The following is a 21483-nucleotide window of genomic DNA, read 5'->3' as shown; positions in this document are numbered from 1 at the left end:
AAGGAGGATGTGATTTTGGTGCAGTTCATAGGGCTCCAAGGTCCTGGTTAATGTCTATTTTTGAAGCTGAACAATGGGTTTATGGGTATCGGTTTTATATATGATTGATTTCATTTTAAATTTTGAAAAAAGAAAAGTCACATATAAGGAATGTTATATCATAAACATCTGAGTGTGTGTGTTTTTAATTAAATTTACCTATGGCACCTGGAGAGATCCTAATACCTCCTCACAGCAACATTTTGATGCACAAAATGTCATACTTTTTTTTTCAGTCCAAAAGAATATAGTCCGCATCCTCCCCAGTTTAGATGTTGAAGTCAAAGACATTACTGACAGTTATGACGCCAACTGGTTTCTTCAGCTGTTATCTACACAAGATCTTTCTGAAATGACCAGTAAAGAGTTCCCCATTGTGGCTGAGGTCATAGAAGCACCTCTAGGAAGCAAGCTCCTTGCAAGCATCTTACAGCCTGGGAAAACCATTGTGATTCACCAAAAGTATCAGGCATCGAGGATCTTAGCTTCAGAAATTAGAAGCCATTTTCCTAAAAGACACTTTTTAATCCCCACTAGCTATAAAGGCAAATTCAAGCGGCGACCTCGGGAATTCCCAACAGCTTATGACCTTGAGATAGCGAAGAGTGAAAAGGAACCTCTCCACGTGGTGGCCACCAAAGCCTTTCACCCCCCTCATGAGGAGTTGTCATCCGTATCCGTCGGGGACCAGTTTCTAGTGCATCACTCACAGACGACTGAAGTCCTCTCTGAGGGCATCAAAAAAGTGGTGAATGTTCTGGCCTGTGAAAAAATCCTCAAAAAATCCTATGAGGCAGCTCTGCTCCCTTTATACATGGAAGGAGGCTTTGTGGAGGTGATTCATGATAAGAAACAGTACCAGATTTCTGAGCTCTGTGCACAGTTCCACTTGCCCTTCAATGTGAAGGTATCTGTGAGGGATCTTTTCATTGAAGAAGACATTTTGGCTGCTACGCCAGGACTGCGGTTGGAGGAAGCTATTACAGACTCTTACCTACTCATAAGTGACTTTGCCAACCCCGCAGAATGTTGGGAAATTCCTGTCAGCCGCTCCAATATGACTGTTCAGTTAGTTAATAATTTGTCTCAGGATACGGGATCATCTCTAGTCAGGACTCTGATCGAAGAGATCACTGAAGAACAATATTACATGATGCGAAGATATGAAAGCTCCTTCTTGCACCCCCCACCTCGCCCTCCCAAACATCCCTCCGTGGAAGAAGCAAAGCCACCTCTGCTAAACATAGCAGAAGAAAGGACTGTGGGTCTGCCCAAGTCTCCCAAGGTAAGGATATGGTTTTGCAGTTTTTCTTCTTGAATGTTTTTCTGGGGGCAATTTATTTCAAGTCTTTTCTGAGTTTATTTTTTGCTTACTTTTCTTTCTTTCATGCCATATTTGAAATGAGCCGTTCTGATGCACAATAGATGAATGAACATCAACAGGGCATAAGCTGTTGCAGCATTTTGTATTTTGATGCTTAACCAGTAAATGTGGCAAGACGTTTATAATGAACTAGAAGTAGCAGGGATGACATTTGGATATGTTGACCCAAATTGCCATTTCGATGGGTTTTAGTAATTAGGAATGTTTTATACATTGCCTCAGAAGCAAATCTCTTTTATTTTGAAAGAGCTGTTCATTTTTTCTAGGTAGAGTTGTTTTAATACTTCATCTAGGAAATGAGTGCACAAAAAACTCTCTTCTTCGGGGGGTGGGGGGGTGGTTACCAGTAGCATACATCTATAACACATGTCTTCATTTTGTTTTAAGTGCAGAAAGATGTAAAAATATCTTGGCAGAACTATGTGCGAGCATATGAGCATCTGCCCACATTCTGCCTATCTGAGAATTGTAATCTTTAACAGTTCTGTTGAAAAACAAAATCAATAAAATTGCAGACAGTATGAGATCATTACAGAATCAACAACTCCATAACCACTCTAAAGACTTTGGGAGAGGAGGGGTTGCCGCTTCATTTCTACTTGGAACTTTTTGTCTTTTGAAAACTGCTGAGCTCCTGGAAAGCACTTGCCCTTACCCCATGAAGCTTAGGTCCTTTATCTGGCCAGCAGTGGCTCTATGGTGTGTGGAAGGAGCGCATTCTGGCCTGGCAGATGTTGTGCTAGCAGCTTGGGGAAACAAAGCTATTAGTAAAACAAAGAGCGATGCTGTGTTTACTCCCTATACTCAGGAATGCTAGCTGCCTCAGGCTTCAAGTATGTGGGTAAGGAACTACTTTTAATTCTGCATTTCAAAGATTGCATCCTATTGTATACTGGGGAAATTCAGTAAGGATCTTCAAACGCATCTTCCGAAGAAGATAAGACCAACCAAAATTTTCTTTCCCGAAAAACAATTTTGAAGCAGTCATTGTGAATTAAACAACTGTTCCCAAATTATGTTGTTGAATAACATGCATCTGTTAATGTGGAGGGTATCTGGCTTCTCCTGTTAAATATATTTTTATTACTGAACTGAATGAAATGCTGTTTTGTTTTGTAGTGGTAAGTAGAAGAATGCCTCCCACCCACAAGGTGTCCCTCCCTAAACCTTAAGAACCTTTGAATGTGTTACTTGGATGGCTAAATAGACTTTGCACATGTGCTTAAAATTAAGGACCATAAAATGAGGAGATTACTCTGGATTATCCTGGTATGTCCAAGTTAATCATGTGAGTTCTTAAGAGGACCTTTCCCAGTTGAGATCTGGATTGGAGAGATGTGACTACAGAGGAATCATCAGAGAAACGCAACATTGCTGACGTGGAAGGTGAGGGAAAGGAGCATTGAGCCAAGGAATGGTAGATGATATCTAGAGGCTAGAAAAGACAAAGAAACCTCTTACCTAGAGCTTCCAGACTAGAATTCAGCTATGCTGACACCTTGATTTTAGCCAATGAGACTCCTGTAAGATTTCTGACTTACAGAACTCTAAGATAATAAAGTTGTATTGTTTAAGGCACCAAGTTCATGTTATAGCAACAATAGAGAGTTAATATAGGACACAAAGTTGGGAGGAAGGTATAAGTAAAAACTTTAGATGGAAAAATCTATATTTGTTAGAACTAGTTGGGTACAACTAAGTTCCAGGGACAATTGGAAGCAGGATTTGAACACAGCCAGAGTGGAACTTACTTTTCATCACAAATTGGTTTATTTTCACAGGCTAGTTTTATTCATATGAGGCACACTACTGCTGGCAGTTCCTGCAACTTATAGTTTCATAACCAGGGAAGAATATAATCTCTTTGTTTGATTCCAACTTAAAAAGAGAAAGGCATTGTATCAAAGACTTTCTCACATAGACATAATCAATTATTAACTCCATTTCTAGTCGCTCTTCCCTCTATGGAGAATTGGATGGGCTGGGCTGAAAACTCCAAGCTTCTAATTATGGGTTGGTCTTTCTGATTATTAGCTCTCATCTAGGAGCCATCCAGGACCCCACCCAAAGCCTCCTCAATAGAACAAAAGGCCCTCCTATCACCCAGAAATCCCAACGGATTTAGAAGCCCTGTGTCAGGAACCAGAGTCAAAGATGAAACATTAGAATAAAGGATGCTCTTAAGGCTCTTATTACTTAGGAAATTACAACAAGCATTTCAGAGCTCTGCACCAAGTAGATACCAATACATAGAATTTCTATTATCTCACAGTTAGTAAAACAAGGCTATTTCAATCTTGGACTAAATTTATACATGTAGGATTCCAGGTCAACTTATTAATTCCTGTTTCTTCACTGGGCCAACCTTACATGGATTCGCGTGTCTAGTTCTGAATTCCACTTCTAAAGAATATTGATTAACTGAAATTTTTAGAGATGTTAAGAGTCAGTTGAAGATGTTAAAAGGTTGAAGAGCCATTTTTATCTGAGGACCTATTGAGGAAACTGAGGAATTGTCTAAACTTGAATGATTGGTACTCGATGACATTAGTTATTTTACACATTCAAAGAGATACTCGGTAGCAAATAGTACATTCTTATTTTTCATTACAAAAGTGGTTGAAAATCAGGAGAGGATAATTTTGGTGCAATGTGTTGGAACAAATTTATTTTCCCCAAAAATGTTATAGCAGAATCTAAGAAATCCTAAGTTCAGTGATGTTTTGGGAGATTCCTGCTTGGTTAAAAGTTTATCAGTCAATTGAGAAGGCTCTATAATTCTTTGTTTATGATTAGTTTCACTGAATTTAGTGTAGTAAATAAAGAACTATATTGTCCCTGAAATCACTTTAAAATGTCAAGGGTACTATAATTTATCTGTGTTTAGACCTCCTGACCTCCTCATTTTTAACAATTTTTCTTACCATGAAGATAAAAATCTGCTTACTAGATAATTTTTTGGAATATAAATGGGAGCTCTGAATAATATACTTAAAAAGTCTTGCAGCCAACTATTTCTTATTATCACAATGTCATTCTTCCATATATTTCTTTTATATTTCTTCTGATATCTACATTAAAGCTCTTTTATGTATGCTTTTGAAGTGGTTGGATAGAACTTCTTTTTAATATTCTAAAGCCAGGAAGCTGCCATTGAAAATAAGCCTCTAAGATTTTGGATTGTATGAGGAATATTGCTTTAAATTCAGAGAACAATTTGTAAGGGTTATTCAGAGTTTAAATATTAAACTCGCTTAACTCATTACCTTACTACATATGCAGATGCTTCATTATATAAGTTTACTTTTGCCTTCCCAGTGGATTAGTAACTTACTGAATCATTTCTTGCACTGTTAAATAACAGGGCCGATATATGGGCTGTCAAAGAGTAAGAAACCAAATGTACTCAGTCTTAGCCGAATTCACCTGCATCGGGCATCCATTGTCACTTATGAATCCTACAAGTTTATCTAAGAAGTTTAGAAATTAAAAATACATAAGAGCAAGTTATAAGAACTGGGGTAAATAGAAATAATTATTTTCCAAGGTCAGATTGTCAACTTTCCTCTAGTTTTAGCAATCCTATCTAATAAAGAGGGAATATGCTAATTGACCCTCACGCCACCACAAAGATGGTGGCGCCCACAGCCAATAAGGAGGGACTATGCTAATTGACTGCCCCACTCTCAAAGATGGCGCCCACAGCCAATAAGGAAGGAATATGCTAATTGATTGTCCCATCCTCAAAGATGGAGGCACCCACAGCCAATAAGGAGGAAATATGCTAATTGACTGTCACGCCCCCAAAGATGGCAGAGTCCACAGCCACAAGATGGTGGCACCCAGTCTCCTCAGCCCTGCTGGGGTGGCAGGCGCCCAGCCTCCAGAGTCCCCAAGTTCCCTCAGCCCCCCAGCCGCCTAGGGCCTGCCCAAGGCACAGGCAAGTCTCAGATGTCGGCTGCCCAGCCTCCCAGTGCCTGCCCAAGGTGTAGGCAAGCCTTGAATGGCAGCTGCCCAGCCGCCCAGGGCTGCCCGAGGCTCAGGTAACCAGGACCGGCTGAGGCTTGCGCTGCCGGCAGTGGCAGCAGCAGAGGTGTGATGATGTGTCGCCTTCCCCTGATTGCCAGGTCGCCTCCTGCTCTGAGGGCTCCTGGACTGTGAGAGGGGGCAGGCCGGGCTGAGGGACCCCCCCTCCAGTGCATGAGTTTTCATGCACTGGGCCTCTAGAACCTAAATAAGAGAAAATCGACTGTAGTAGAAATTTCAGAATTGTAATGTGGATACGTTCAGGGGCAGGTGAGAGGGGGAGATGGATATCAACAGAGATGATGGTGCATCTCAAGACCTATGACATTTTACACTGAAGGATCTTATTCTTGTTTTTAAAAAAATATGATAACTTGGAGAATAATGTATGGAGTCTAAACAAAGGGATGAGAATATATGAAGGACCTCTCAAAAAATTTTAGACTTATGACAATGTAAAAATAGTATCTTTAAGATTTGTACTTTTTGATTCTTAATCAGTTGAACACAATATTATAAAGTGACTACTAGTAAATAAATGAGGCTCGGACTAAATAGGAATCTTATAGGGTAGACTGTCCTTTTCTGAGAGTTTCTATGTCAGAAGTAGTTTCAGAGAGTGTGAAACAACATCCTCACTGGAGTTCTTGCCTGTCATAGATATATATGGCTATGCCTTCTGAGTGCCACACAGGAAAAATGTAACTTCTGTATTCTGATGAAAGAGCCTATAACCAGATAGAAAAACAAACCTTTGGTTGAAAGATGAGATATTCCTCTCCTTTGGAGACTGCAACCGGGACCAGAAATCTTGCATTTCACTAACACTGTTTGGCCATTTAATGCCCAAGTGTCCATTTTGCTGCCAGAATTTCTAGATTTCTGTTGGACAAGAACACCCATAGGAGACATTAAGACCAAGAGCAAGGGAGGTGGTAATGGCAAGGTACCGTGAATTGAGCAGAAAACAAACCGTGTCCTAGAATCGGAGTGAGGGCTGGAAAAGGCAGAAGGAAAGCAATAGTTTCTGGGAGCTGCAGAGAGAACACTTCACCAGCGACTGCTGGGTGCTAAGACTCACTTCTGATCTGGTGTGACAGTTAGAGTGGCTGAAAAGTGTTAAGCCCACGCTCCTGGGCTGCACTTAGACCTTTACAGCAGCGATTTTCAACCTTTTCATTTCATGGCACACATAAACTAATTACTAAAATTCTGCAGCACACCAAAAAATATATATTTTTGCGGATCTGACAAAAAAATAGGTATAATTTTGATTCATTCACACTGAACAGCTATTGTTGTGTTGGCTATTGTCAGTTTTTTAAATTGCCAACTTCAGGGAAAAGAGGTCAGTGCCTCCAACTAAATAATCAGGTATTACATGTTTTAAAAATTCTTGTAGCACACCACTTGCCTCTTGTGGCACACCTGTTAAAAATCACTGCTTTAGAGGATAATATTATATCCACTCATTTATTATCTATAAAATGTAGGCATGTCACACATAAATATGGTGTGATTTTATTATATTTTGTTAACCTGGTATAGTATAAAAACATGGGAGTATTTGGCTTTATAACCAACCATTATACTTCTGCAGACTGACATCTATCCACTATTGCTGCATACTTTTGGTCTAACATAGAATATATAAGTCTATTGCCCTGTGATTAGAAAAAAAAATTAATGTTTTAGCAATTTTCAAAGACCAAAAAAGGCTTTAAGTGGACATATGCTAAAAACTGGGGTCTAAATCTAATAAGAAAATAAGGGGAACTTACGATTTTTTTTTAATGTTGGAAGAATTTCAACTGTGAGACACAATCTCAGCGTATTTTCAGCAGATAGTTGAGCTGTTTTTAGGGCAAGATACATACAGATTCATACATCACTGTTTTTAGTTGCCTGAGGTTTATAGTCTAGTAAATGACATGAACCAGTAAATAGCCAAGTAGGAGGAAGTGAAAAGACGGGAGGAGAGAGCAAAGGATGAATAAATGAAGTGCTGGGATGAAAATTAGCCAAACCAGAGTTCCAACTGAAACCTTGCAGGTAGAAATCTGTGCCCATTGGAAAGTACAGAATATATATAAATTCTTTTTTGTGTTTCTGGATGTGGGAGAGTAATCATAACTTGTAAAATTTCACTCCAGGCATGACATGCAGTGCATTCATATTGCTAGCTGAAAAGGAATTGGTGAAAGTAAGACATCAGAACATTGCCTGATTTTAAGGGTATTTAGACCAAAAAATGAATAAGTTATCAAACTACTAATAAAGTACCCATCCCATTATCTCTAGAGAATTTATGTCCAAAGAACATTGTTTCTGTGGTGGGATAATTGAAGTACACTCCTACTTGGAAATGATTGGATAAACCAAAATTTTGGCCTTCTTTCAGGTTTCAACCAACTGACAATATTCTCACCAGAGAGTGAGGAAGGGCTGACGAAAATGTTATTTAATACTGTTCCTCACCTCCCTCTCCCATCTGTGGCGTCAAGAACTAAAATATCACCAATTATGAGATTATCATATTTTCAGTGTTAGTATTACTTTTCAGCTTCAAAAAAATATGAATTATCCCTGGCTGGTGTGGCTCAGTTCCTTGAGCATCATCCCATGCACCAAAGGTACGGGTTCAATTTCAGGTCAGGGCATATACCCATGTTACAGATTTGATTCCTAGTCTGATACGTACAGGAGGCAACAGAGAAGGCAGCTGATTGATGTTTCTCTCACACATTGATGCTTTTCTCTCTTTCCCTTTCTTTAAAAAAATCAACGAAAGCAATTTAATAAATAATATATATGAATTTAAAATATATATTTTCTCAACGGATTGGCAAAATGATTGTATAAAATTTAGAGTAAATCATTTCATGTTAGATTTCTGGCTTTTACAAAGGTTAGAACAGTTTTCACTTTCTTAAATGTCCATAACCTAGAAATCTCTGTTTAGAAATGACCAGTTATAACAGAAGATTCAGCAGTTTCGGATGGCCAAGCACAGTATGGTTAAAGTGAGGGCACTTGAATTGCCAACTTCCAATAATCCCCATAACAATTTTAATTCCTAGAACCATTGAGTTGGATGTGGGCTCACTAGATATTTAAGTGCTGTTCTTTGAGTTCACTATCTTCAGTTTTGTTTTACAAATTTTTACAAATCTGAAGATTAGTTGGAGAAATCTAGAGGAGGTAAGTTCCAGCTGGCTTTGTATTTCCCAAAACTGATTTGTCTGAGTTTTCCATTACTATGTTATCAGTTTTGAATTTATTTTAGAATAAAAACCTTGCCTAGAAGTAAATCGGTAAGACACAAGCTATATATTGGAACAAATAAGTTTTACTACAGCTATCCACTTTCTTGCAAGGCAACAATTACTTTTAACTCTTTTGGTGGTGTTTTCATTGATGTCAGATCTACAAACTTTTATGATTTACTTTCCAAACCAAATTTTCTGGGCAAATGTTAAAATGGAAAATGAGTATAAGATGGTTATGAAGGAATGCATAAGGATAGGCTACCAAAAATCAGTATTTTTTTTCAAATTTTGAAAAGCAGAAAATAAGAAAAAATTATCTTACCTTATAATAGAGAAACATGCAAATTGACCGCACCTCCGCTATGCCCCCGATTGGGCCAGCGGAGGCTGAGGGCGGGACTCCGGGTGGCCTGTCAACCGTTGATAAAATTAAGATGGCGGTGCCCAGTGGCCGCGCCCATGCCGCTGCTCCCCGGGGTGCCTGGGGCGATCGGCACCGGGGGGGGGGCGTGGCCGGGCCCATGGCGCCGCTCCCCGGGGTGCCTGGGGCGATCGGCACCCCGGGGGGGGCGTGGCCGGGCCCATGCCGCCGCTCCCCGGGGTGCCTGGGGCGATCGGCACCCCGGGGGGGGCGTGGCCGGGCCCATGCCGCCGCTCCCCGGGGTGCCTGGGGCGATCGGCACCCCGGGCCGCTCCCCGGGGTGCCTGGGGCGATCGGCACCCCGGGGGGGGCGTGGCCGGGCCCATGGCGCCGCTCCCCGGGGTGCCTGGGGCGATCGGCACCCCGGGGGGCGTGGCCGGGCCCATGCCGCCGCTCCCCGGGGTGCCTGGGGCGATCGGCACCCCGGGCCGCTCCCCGGGGTGCCTGGGGCGATCGGCACCCCGGGGGGGGCGTGGCCGGGCCCATGGCGCCGCTCCCCGGGGTGCCTGGGGCGATCGGCACGGGGGGGGTGGCGTGACCGGGCTGGGAGGTGCTGGGGACCCCATGCTACCATCCCCTCCCAGAGGCAGCCCGGGGTGTCCAGCTGGGAGGCGCCCGTGAACCCACACCGCCAACCCCTCCCAGAGGCAGCCCGGGGTGTCCGGCTGGGAGGCATCCGCGACCCCACACCGCCAACCCCTCCCAGAGGCAGCCCGGGGTGTCTGAATAGGAGGCGCCCGTGACCCCACGCCGCCATCCCCTCCCAGAGGCAGCCCGGGGTGTCTGGATAGGAGGCGCCCGTGACCCCACGCCGCCATCCCCTCCCAGAGGCAGCCCGGGGTGTCTGGATAGGAGGCGCCCGTGACCCCACGCCGCCATCCCCTCCCAGAGGCAGCCCGGGGTGTCCAGCTGGGAGGCGCCCGTGAACCCACACCGCCAACCCCTCCCAGAGGCAGCCCGGGGTGTCTGGATTGGAGGTGCCCGCGACCCCACACTGCCATCCCCTCCCAGAGGCAGCCCGGGGTGTCTGGATTGGAGGTGCCCGCGACCCCACACTGCCATCCCCTCCCAGAGGCAGCCCGGGGTGTCTGGATTGGAGGTGCCCGCGACCCCACACTGCCATCCCCTCCCAGAGGCAGCCCGGGGTGTCTGGATTGGAGGTGCCCACGACCCCACACTGCCATCCCCTCCCAGAGGCAGCCCGGGGTGTCTGGATAGGAGGCGCCCAGGACACCAAGCCGCCATCCCCTCCCAGAGACAGCCCGGGGTGTCTGGATAGGAGGCGCCCAGGACCCCACGCCGCCAACCCCTCCCAGAGGCAGCCCGGGGTGTCTGGATAGGAGGCGCCCAGGACCCCACACTGCCATCCCCTCCCAGAGGCAGCCCGGGGTGTCCGGCTGGGAGGCCCCCGTGACCCCACGCCGCCAACCCCCAGAGGCAGCCTGGGGTGTCTGGATGGGAGGCGCCCTCAACCCCACGCTGCCATCCCCTCCCAGAGGCAGCCTGGGGTGTCTGGATGGGAGGCACCCTCAACCCCACGCTGCCATCCCCTCCGAGAGGCGGCCGGGGGTGTCTGGATGGGAGGTGCCCGAGACCCCATGCCGCCAACCCCTCCCAGAGGCAGCCCTAGGTGTCTGGCTGGGAGGCACCCGCGCCCCCAGGGAGCGAGTCAAGTACTGATGATTCTACCAAAGGTAAAGTTTAGAGAAAGAGAGGATAGAAAAGGAATAGAAGGAGAAAAGTAAGAAAGGACAAAAGATGAAACATCAAGAAAAAGAAAGAGAAGAAAAAAAGGAAGAAACAACCACAGGATATCACCTTTCCAAGTCTCATGAAATTCCTGTTTAAGGAGTTTATTTTATGACTCTTTTAGTTTGGGTTTACATTTTTACTGTTTTGTCAAGACCACAGCAGGTACACTGTCCAATATGTTTTTTTTAAATAAATTTTATTGATTTTTTTACAGAGAGGAAGGGAAAAGGATAGAGGCTAGAAACATCTATGAGAGAGAAACATCGATCAGCTGCCTCCTGCAGTATGTGCCCCCAACCAAGGTACATGCCCTTGACTGGAATCAAACCCGGGACCCTGAGTCTGCAGGCCAACACTCCATCCACTGAGCCAAACCAGTTAGAGCTGTCCAATATGTTAAAGAAAAAACCCTATCTAATAAAGAGAGAATATGCAGGGGAGGGCATTTGGGGGTGACCGGGCTGTCAGGGGAGACCAGTTGGAGATGATCTGGCTGGCAGGGGAGCAGTTAGGCGTCGATCAGGCTGGCAGGGGAGTGGTTAGGGCAGTGATGGCGAACCTATGACACGTGTGTCAGCACTGACACGCGTAGCCATTTCTGATGACACGCGGCAGCATGCCGAGGATGAAACATTTGCTGCTCCTGAGGATGAAACATTTGCGACTAGAGTCTTGGAGTTAGTTTTTTCCTCAAAGTGACACACTACCCGAGTTATGCTCAGCTTTTTGGCGAAGTTTGACACACCAAGCTCAAAAGGTTGCCCATCACTGGGTTAGGGGGTGATCAGGCTGGCAGGCAGAAGTGGTTAAGGGCAATCAGGCAGGCAGGCGAGCAGTTGGGAGCCAGCAGTCCCAGATTGTGAAAGGGATGTCTGACTGCCTCTTTAGGCCCGATCCCTGTCGGGCCTAAAGAGGCAGTCAGACATCCCCCGAGGGGTCCCAGATTGGAGACTGTGCAGGTTGGGCTGAGGGACACCCTCCCCCAGTGCACGAATTTCGTGCACCGGGCCTCTAGTCTTAAAAATAAAAGAAAAAATGAACTTTGAACTTAACACTCTAAATGTCATAGAGATAGAAATGATTCAAACAAATGCATTATTTAAGGGCAAACTCTCAGCCAGCCTTTTATAGCACTAAACCTTTCTTTGTTATACCTCATTCATAATCTAACTTCAATAAGATTAACATGTCTTAGAAAGACTCTACCCACTACTTAATTATCAAGATGCACTTCTACTAGGACAAGTTGCTTTTAGTTATTTTGTAAGACAAGTTATTTGTTTAAGCATTTACCATGAACCAACTATATAGATAATTTTAAATCTGATGAGAAAAGAAAAAAAAATTAGAGAAAATCCTATTAGACTGAGGGCCATTGACCACAAAATTAGCCAAATAGAATAAATGTATATATTAAAGACCATAATAACTATATAATATATTGTTATTTATGTAGATACAAAGTTGAAAAGGATTGATGGCAAAATTATGGAATTGCACAATATGCAAAAACCAAGAAATATCTGTTCTCGTAGTGTAACAGATAAGAATGCAATTTTAATATGTGACATTATGCTTATTTATATCATAAAACATTATATACTGTTTGTTCTTAATGGAAGTTTGTTCCTTTTAAATGCTTTCCAACTCCTAACTAATGTTCAAAAAGTACACAATTGCCACTTAATGAAATAGGATAAAACACAAAGTTAAGTAAGGCCATTTTTATCAAAGGATGGGAAATGCCCTACCCAAGCTATTTTTCTCCTCATTGTCTCTGGTTCTAGCATCTCCCCTGAGCTGTAATCATTTCTATGTTTTAAATCATACTAGACTGTTTCCCAGCCATATTCTCTCACATGGTTGTCAGGCATCCTGTCTTCAAAAACTATCCAAAGGTCTGTGATCCAGACTGGTCTTCTTTTGTAATTAAAAAGCCACCAGCCCATTACTGACCACGTTGACTGCTTGTAACTGAAACCATGGAAAGGGAAACTGTGGTTAAGGGGTACCACATACTGTAAATGGTAAATAAAGTTTTGTGAGAGAAAAAAGATGAGACTGGAGAGTGTGTGAAAGGATAGGGGGAGAAAGTATGAAAGGAAAGGAGAAAGGAAGAGTATTTTATCTTATTTTTCTCTAAATAAATTCCTTAGCAGTCCATGTATTTTAAAAAGTCTACAAATGTCACAGTTTTAAGTAAGTTTTCCAGACTACTGGTTTTTAATACTTCTATGTGGAATATTCAATTTTTATGCAGCAAAACCTGTTAACCTTTTCATTTGTGCTTACTTTTATGGCTTTTAACCTTATCTCTATTCCATTGATTCAACAGGTTAATTCCATTCTAATATTTTAGAATTTGAATATATATATATATATATATATATATATATATATATATATATATATATATATATACTAGAGGCCCGGTGCATGAAATTCGTGCACGGGGGGAGGTTGTCCCTCAGCCCAGCCTGCACCCTCTCCAATCTGGGACCCCTCGAGGGATGTCCGACTGCCCGTTTAAGCCCGATCCCGGTAGCTCAAGGCTACAAAGTCGGACATCCTTCAAAGGGTCCCAGATTGGAGAGGGTAAAAATTAACCCACCAGCTTTGTTGGGTAAATTTGCATACTCACTCCTGATTGGCTGGTGGGTGTTGCAAAGGTATGGTCAATTAGCATATTACTCTTTTATTAGGTAGATGTCTCTTTATTTTTGTTTTATCTTCCTCTGAGGTAGAACAGACCTCAGTTTCTTAATATTCCCCATTCACTAAGAAGAATTTTCCATTTTGGAACAAGTAATTAAGTGATGTTGACCAGAGTTTCCTTGGAATTCCTTTGCTTTTGTGTGTGTGTGTGCACATATCTTATATCCTTTGTTACACCTGGGATATTCTGTAGAGAAAATACCACATATTGAATGAGTGTACAACTGTTCTCAAAAAAAAAGCATATAGGAAAAGCTTCTTGACATTAGTTTGACAACAATTTCTTGGGTATTATAACTAAGGCATGGCAACAGAAGAAAAACAGACAAGTGCCACTACATCAAACTAAAAAGCATCTTCACAGCAAAGGAACCAATCAACAGAATTTAAAAACAGTCCAAGAAATGGGGGAAATATTTGCCAACCATATATAGGATAAATGGTTAATTCCAGAAATCTGTAAGAAACTACTATAGCTCGATAGTAAAAAAATCAAATGACCTGATTAAAAAGTAGTCAATTTGAATAGGCATTTCTGGAAAGAAGGCATACAACTGACTAATATATATATAGGAAAAGGTGCTAATCATCATTTATCCTCATGGAAATGCCAGTCAAAATCACAAGATACCAGCCCACACCTGTTAGGATGACTATTTAAAAAAAAAAAAAAAGATAAGTGTTGAGGTTTTGCAGAAATTAGAATCCTTGTACAGCTACTATGGAAAACAGTATGGAAGTTTCTCAAAGAGTTAAAAATGGAACTACCAACAATCCCACTTCTGGGCATATATCCAAAATAATTGAAATCTGGATGTTGAAGGGATATCTGCACTCTCATGTATGTTGTTGCATTATTCTTTTTTTAAAATATATTTTTATTGATTTCAGAGAGAAAGAGAGAGAAACATCAATGATGAGAGAGGGTCATTGATGGGCTGCCTCCTGCACTCCCCCTACTGGAGACTGAGCCCGCAACCCAGGCATGTGCTCTTGACCAGAATCAAACCTAGGACCCTTCAGTCCACAGACTGACACTCTTATCCACTAAGCCAAACCAGCTAGGGCTGTTGTACCATTATTCTCAATGGCCAAAAAACCATCGATATTTCCATTAACAGATGAATGCATGTAGTAGAAATGAAAAATACCATGTCTGGTATTTCTGCTATGAGCATTTTGCCATAAATATCTTTGTTGCAAGCACTTTTGCCACAAATATTTTCACCACACAACTCATTGGCTAAAAGGCAGTTTTGCCATAAAAGATAAAAATAACTGGTTAATAGTTTGGCGTACACTTTGCAAACTTCACGTATTTAAGCGAGTTGTCAGTTTGATTTATTTTTTCCATTGACAAAGTTCTTGAAGAGGAACTTCTTTTATAAAAGAAAAACTTCTTTTATAATCAAAATCATTTTATTATAATTTATACATTATAAGTTTATAGGTTTTAAAAAGAATTATACCAACTTCAACTGAAAGGAACAGACCCGTCAAAACAAAAAGGCTTTGAACCACTAAACTTCCTACTAGCGGGAAGTAGGCTCAGAACACTGCTTGTGTAAATTTAGGCCTTTTCTTAAGAAAAAGATGACTCAGAGGGTAGTTTCAAGGGTTCAGAGTTTTGGGCCAGCAGCCAAGAACAACTCCCAGGGAACATATTTGAGTCCTACTCAACATGCTTCCTTTATTTATTTATTTTTAATTTCTTTATTGATTAAGGTATCACATATTTGTCCTCATCCCCCCCATTCCCATCCCACACCCCTCCCCACACATGCCCCCACCTCCCTGTTGTCCTTAACCGCTGGTTAGGCTCATATGCTTGCACACAAGTCCTTTGGTTGATCTCTCCCCTTTACCCCCACCCTTCCCTATCCTCCCTCTGAGGTCCGACAGTCTGATCCATGCCTCCTTGTTTCTGGGTCTGTTCTTGTTCATCAGTCTATGTTGTTCATTATTTCCCCTAGATGAGTGAGATCATGTGCTATTCCCTTTCTTATGAACAAAGGTAAGTGGCAACTTGTGCTCTTCTGGATCTGATTAATTTCAGACCAGTGACTTCTATGTTGCTTTCATTATTCCTGTTTATTAAAAAAAAGGGATATTTTAAAAATATTTTTATTGATTTCAGAGAGGGAAAGAGAGAGAGAGAGAATCATCAATGATGAGAGAGAATCATTGATTGGCTGCCTCCTGCACACCCCTGACTGGGGATTGAGCCTTGAAACCTGGGCATGTGCCCTGACCAAGAATCGAACTGTGATCTCCTGGTTCATAGGTCGATGCTCAATCACTGAGCCACACAGGCCGGTCTATTCCTGCTTTTTAATAGAAGTGTCTATTAGGGTGCTCCTGATCCTGTTACCCCATTGTGTGTTGGGTAAGTCAGGGCATATAGCTTATTTCTCTATTTCATGGTCTTCAGACCAAGAAGAGTTTCTCTCCAACTAACCTCAACTTCACCAAAGTGCCAGGCATGTAGTAAGCCATCTGCAGGCCCAGAAGACATCACATGGAACTCTAGCCTACATCATTCATAGGATGGTGAAGATCATAACATAATGTCACTTTAAACCAGTAACTTTTGGAGTGATTTGTTATGCAGAATAGATAACTGAGACACTCATATAAGAAAGACACTCTGTATAAGGACATAAGATTACATAGATTAAAAGATAATAGATTGGCTAATTGTAATTTTTCTCTCTTTGAACTCGAATTTGTCTTAACTTTCTCTGCAGTCAAATGCAAAGCCACCAATATTAGAGTCGTGTACAGTTGTTGCTATATTAATTATTATTCTTTAGGTTGTTTGGCTTCTTACCTAAGGTTGCTTTTAACAAAATTAAGTGACAGTTTAAGCCACTTACAGATCTTAGCAGGGAAGAAGATACCAGATGTCATGTTTGTGAGGAAAATATCTATAATCTTCCTGTTGATATTTTAAAAATCTTTCAAAATCCTTTAGTGGAAGTTTATATTTGTAACTATTTATCAGTAGCAGGAAAGAAGATAATTTTTTAAATACATAAAGTATTTTTAAGAGATCTCTGAGTATTTTTAACAGTGTGTTCATTTTAATGATACAAAATGGGATAAAGAGGCCCAAACATGTTCTAAAAATCTAATAAAATATAAAAATCTAATACTTCTTTTGGAAGTTTCTAGCATTAGAATTTGGCTTACTAGTCATGCAGAAATATATCAGGAGTATGTATGATGATCAGAAACAGCTATTCTTTTATAAGTTGGTACTCCAAAAACATTTTGTAGATCTCAATGGCTCTACATTAGCCGAATTATATGAGACCACTATAAAAAGCTACATTCTTTGCCATGTTCCCTGAGGAAGTGCATTTCAAGCTAATGTTCTATTCCCTTGTCAGCAAAAATCTTGAGATTACCTCTAGCTTTTTAATTATTTTTCTATCCTCAAAATCATTCAAAAAGTAACTTACAGGCTTTGGGTACTTAAGTTTGAATCAGCATATATTTATACACATGCAGACATTGAATTCTGGAACTTATCCAGTGCTATCAACTTGATTTAGCATAACTTCATTTTTATGCTAAGTAGATCATGACTGACAGAGCCAAGAGAAGTCTAATAAACAAGTTTTACTTCTTACAGAATAAGAATTTCTTGAAGACTGAGTCTCTCCCACACTTTTAGTGAACTGCCTAAATATAAGATTGGACTTCTAAATCATGCACTAGAACTTCTTGCAGTTTTAGACTTCTCTGGGAATGTAAATATCATAATGACATCAGATTTTAAAGATATTGCTATGTTGTTGTTTATGTGTGTGTGTTTTTTAAGGCCATAGGAATTAGAATCTGTTAGTAAGAATACTTAAGAGAAGACTGTGGTCTATGAAATGACAGAAACAGGAAATATTTGAGTGAATCTTGCTATATAAAAATGAAACATCACATCCAAGTTTTATTTTTCTAGAGAATAATTTCAAATGCCTAATCTTTAAGCAATTAAATTATTAAGAACATGCTTTATTAGCTCAGATATAAGGACTATTCCTTAAATATCCTCAGTGAGCAGATTAACACATTTTTTTCCTGAAAAGAATGAACAAATGATATAAATAGAAAATTTACAGAACTACAAATGACCAATAAATATGTGAAACACTTCTTAATCTCACTAAAAATCAATAATATGCAATATTCACCAGTAAGGGACAAAAGAGAAAAAACAAAGAAAGGTTAAGAAGTTAAATAATCAGAGTGTGAGGAAGCAGATTCTCTTATACACTTATACACTGTCTGAATGCTCTCTAACCTAGCAATCTCACTTATCACCACCTGTCTAAAAATTCTGCATGCATATAAGAAAAATCGTTGTTACTGTGTTTCAAATGAACACATGAAAGAACTATAGATGTCTATTAATAAAGGAATCAATCATTATACATACTAAGAATACCCATACTATTGGGATTTTTAAAAGAATGACACAGATGTAGATGTATTGAAAAATAAAAGTGTCCAAGATATATTATTAAGTGAAAAAAAGTAAGTTTTAAACAAAATACAGTTATTTTAAAAAATCACAAAACAAAACAGAATTATACATTTCTATATAATCATATATATATTCTGATGATACATATATGTAGTGTGATATATACATACCATGCTGATTTCAGTGACCCTGGACAAATAGTGAAGTAAGGTATATTTATATATGTTTTATAATTACAGAAAAGTCAAAAGAATGGGGGGAAATCCATGGTGCAACTTTTGGGTTTAAACCATGCTTAGGTGAATCATAAATAATTATAAACATACACAGTTCCAACTTTCAATGTGACATTAGTGATTGCTATGGAAATTAAAGGTAATTTTAAGGTCCTTTATCTAATGGAGCAGAAATGAACTCTTCTTAAGCCCAAAAAGTAAGTATGATTGGCAGTAGAGAGTAATGCGTGAGTGTATGGACTTAGTGACGGAGATGATATCGGCCTAGTAAGTTCCTGGGGGACATCAAAGAAGATATTGTTGAAACACTTTATACACTGCCAAGCACATAAATGCTCAAAAATTGGTACCTATTTTTTCACTTATTCATAATAAATAAAAATAGCCTAGAAGTTTAAAACACTTCTTTAAGTACCGATTAGGACAAAATGAAGGAAGCCAAGGAGCACTAACTCAAATGTTTTACCCAATTTAATAGGATCCCTAAAATTTTTAGTCTGTTTCTTTCCTCATTAAACCTTTCATTTGAAGTGTAACTTTAAGAAGTCAAATAATTCTCCCAAATGTAATTAATGTTTCTATCTCCCTACTGAGCCATAAGCTGACCAAAATTCAGAGAGCGACTTAATAAAGAAAAGTCTGCAAGATGAATTGGAAATGAATGTTGTATGATGTGTTTGAAACACTGTAATATTTACATTTTAGATTGAGCTCAACATTGTTCTGTTTTAAGGTTAAAAATTCTTTGGGATTACCTATCTGGTAAGCAAGAAAGATTCATTATGTGCCATAGGAGCTAAGACCAGGACTACCAAAAGGATTAGCAGCTGTTGATGGAAAGGAAAGCCAATATGATGAATAAAAGTGATACTTTTACATTCATCATTGAGCTATATGCAGGTAACTTTGTAGAACAAGCTGAGTAACTTAGAAACTTTTATTTAGAAACATTTTACTATTTATGAAACTGATAAACTTCTGATCTGAGTAATTGTCTGAATATGTAAATAACCTATAGTAATAAAAGAGTAATATGCTAATTAGGGCAGATGTCTTCCTGACGTCCATCTGGACATCCATCCAGACAAAGCCACAGTGGCTATGAGGCCTGGGGCTCAGGCCTGGCAGCCGCCGCAGCCAGCAGTGGCAGCAGCAGCAGGGTGATGGGGGCAGCACCTTCCCCTGATTAGCCCGGTTGCCTCCTGCAGAGGGAGGCCAGGCTGCAGCTTAGGGGAGCGGGCCTAAGCTGTCAGTAGGACATCCCCTGAGGGTACCTGGACTGTGAGAGGGGCCAGCCGGGCTGAGTGACAGCCCCCAAGTGCATGAATTTTCATGCACCAGGCCTCTAGTCTATACATATAAAAGCCTAAGTGATCATTAGGATCGAATGACTGGTTGACTGGTCACTATGACGCACACTGACCACCAGGAGCAGACACTCAATGCAGAAACACAGTGTGGCATTTAGGTTAGAAGGGATGGAAGATGAATCTCCCATCAGTGTGCTTCCACAGCAGGAGCAATGCTCAGCCAAAAGCCGGGCTTACGGCTGGCAAGCGCAGCTATGGTGGCGGGAGCCTCTCCCACCTCCGCAGTAGTGCTACCAGGCTGTGGCACGTGCAGCAGGGGCCAGGATGAGCGGCAGTGGAGCTGTGCTTGCCCTGGCTGGGGCTCCTCCCCAGCTGCCTGCCACTTCAGCACTGCTATATCCCTCAGGGATCGGGCCGAAACCCGGCAGTCCGACATCCCCCGAGGGGTACCAGATTGCAAGAGTGCACGGGCCAGGCTGAGGGACCCCACCCATGCACGAATCCATGCACCGGACCTCTAGTTCAGCTGATAATTGTGTTGTGTGATTTTAATATCTAAATTTTAAAAGTATAGTTAATACTGTTTGAAGATCTCTTTCACACATTGCCTTTCTTCTTTCACAAAGGAAAGTTCCCTCGTCTTTTTCTTTTTGGAGGAAGAGGCATACATGTTTTAAAAGGAAGCAGTAATTAGTATCCTCATTCTATTGTTTGCGCTGGAAAGTATGGTTTCTTTTTAGGTAAGCCAACCCTCCCTTTAGACTACAAAACTGATGATGAAGCAGAAATATTCACTCTTTGAAGTCAGAAGGAACAGCTTGCTGGGTTGACAGAGGCAAGTGGAGGAAAATGTGCATGGAGTTTTTAAAGAATCCAGAAACACAGCGTGGCATTTAAGTTAGAAGGGATGGAAGATGAATCTCTGGAATACAAATAATGTTAGTTAACATTTATTTTGCTCTGAAAACATACTTCTTTAATTAAATGAATGAAGCTTCATATTCCTCCACCAATTTATAACCTGTAGGAATAAAAAAACAACATTAAATAGCTTAGCTTAAAACTAAACAGATAATATTGTGTGTTTGTGCCTGTGTATGCTATTGTTCAGAGAAAAAGATTGGAAGAGGAAATGGAAAGATGTACTTATGAACACTTGGGGTGGGGGGTCTATTCTAAACCATTAATAAATACTTAGCAATTTTTATATTGGACTTATTGAACATATTTTACATTTTTTGCTTATCTGAAGAAGGGAATTATTTTTCTTTTCCTGAAGTAGAATGGGAGAAAGGCTAACTCTGTATCTAATAACCAATTATTTTATGAAAAAAAATCATTAAGTTAAACATTTTAAAAACAAAAGTTTCCAAATGCTACTAAGTTCATGTTACAGTCAATAAAACTGTTAATTACTGCATCCAGCAGACAAAAAAAAGCTCCAAGGGATGCATGAATTTCACATTGGGGATTCCCTGGTGCCCATCCCAAAGAAGTAAGCAATCAGTGGCAGAGCTAAGACTGCAATGGACAATGATTAAGAGTTTGTTAAAATTCTCATGGGCAGAAAATATTAAACAGTCATTTCAGATGTTATGAGAGCAGGTGTTTTGAATTTTGGTTGCTGAATTTTGATCTGTTTGCTTCTACATTCACCATTCAATAAAGCCTTGCTCTAGATTGATGATCAATAAGGATTTTTTAAAAGATTTTTTTTATTGCCTTCAGAGAGAGTAAGGGAGAGGTAGAGAGACAAACATCAATGATAAGAATTATCAATAGGCTGCCTCCTGCACACCTCCCACTGGGACTGAGCCTACAACCCGGGCATTGCCCTGACTGGGA

At 40.9% G+C, this 21483-nt stretch overlaps 1 protein-coding gene across 1 annotated transcript in view; it reads left to right on the top strand.

The window, feature by feature from the left end:
• The window catches only part of THEMIS (thymocyte selection associated), a gene marked incomplete at both ends in the record, with an annotated part of 123303 nt that overhangs the window by 62154 nt on the left and 39666 nt on the right, over positions 1–21483 (top strand). The window contains one exon of the mRNA XM_079781161.1: positions 276–1324. Within this exon, the coding sequence (XP_079637287.1) occupies positions 276–1324 (1049 nt within the window). The remainder of the gene's footprint in view (positions 1–275; positions 1325–21483) is intronic.

Source organism: Cnephaeus nilssonii, assembly GCF_951640355.1.
Source record: "Cnephaeus nilssonii genome assembly, chromosome: 9".
In the NCBI taxonomy this organism is placed as follows: domain Eukaryota; kingdom Metazoa; phylum Chordata; class Mammalia; order Chiroptera; family Vespertilionidae; genus Cnephaeus; species Cnephaeus nilssonii.
The sequence above is the reverse complement of the archived record's forward strand: the minus strand, read 5'-3'. Positions and strand labels throughout refer to the sequence as shown.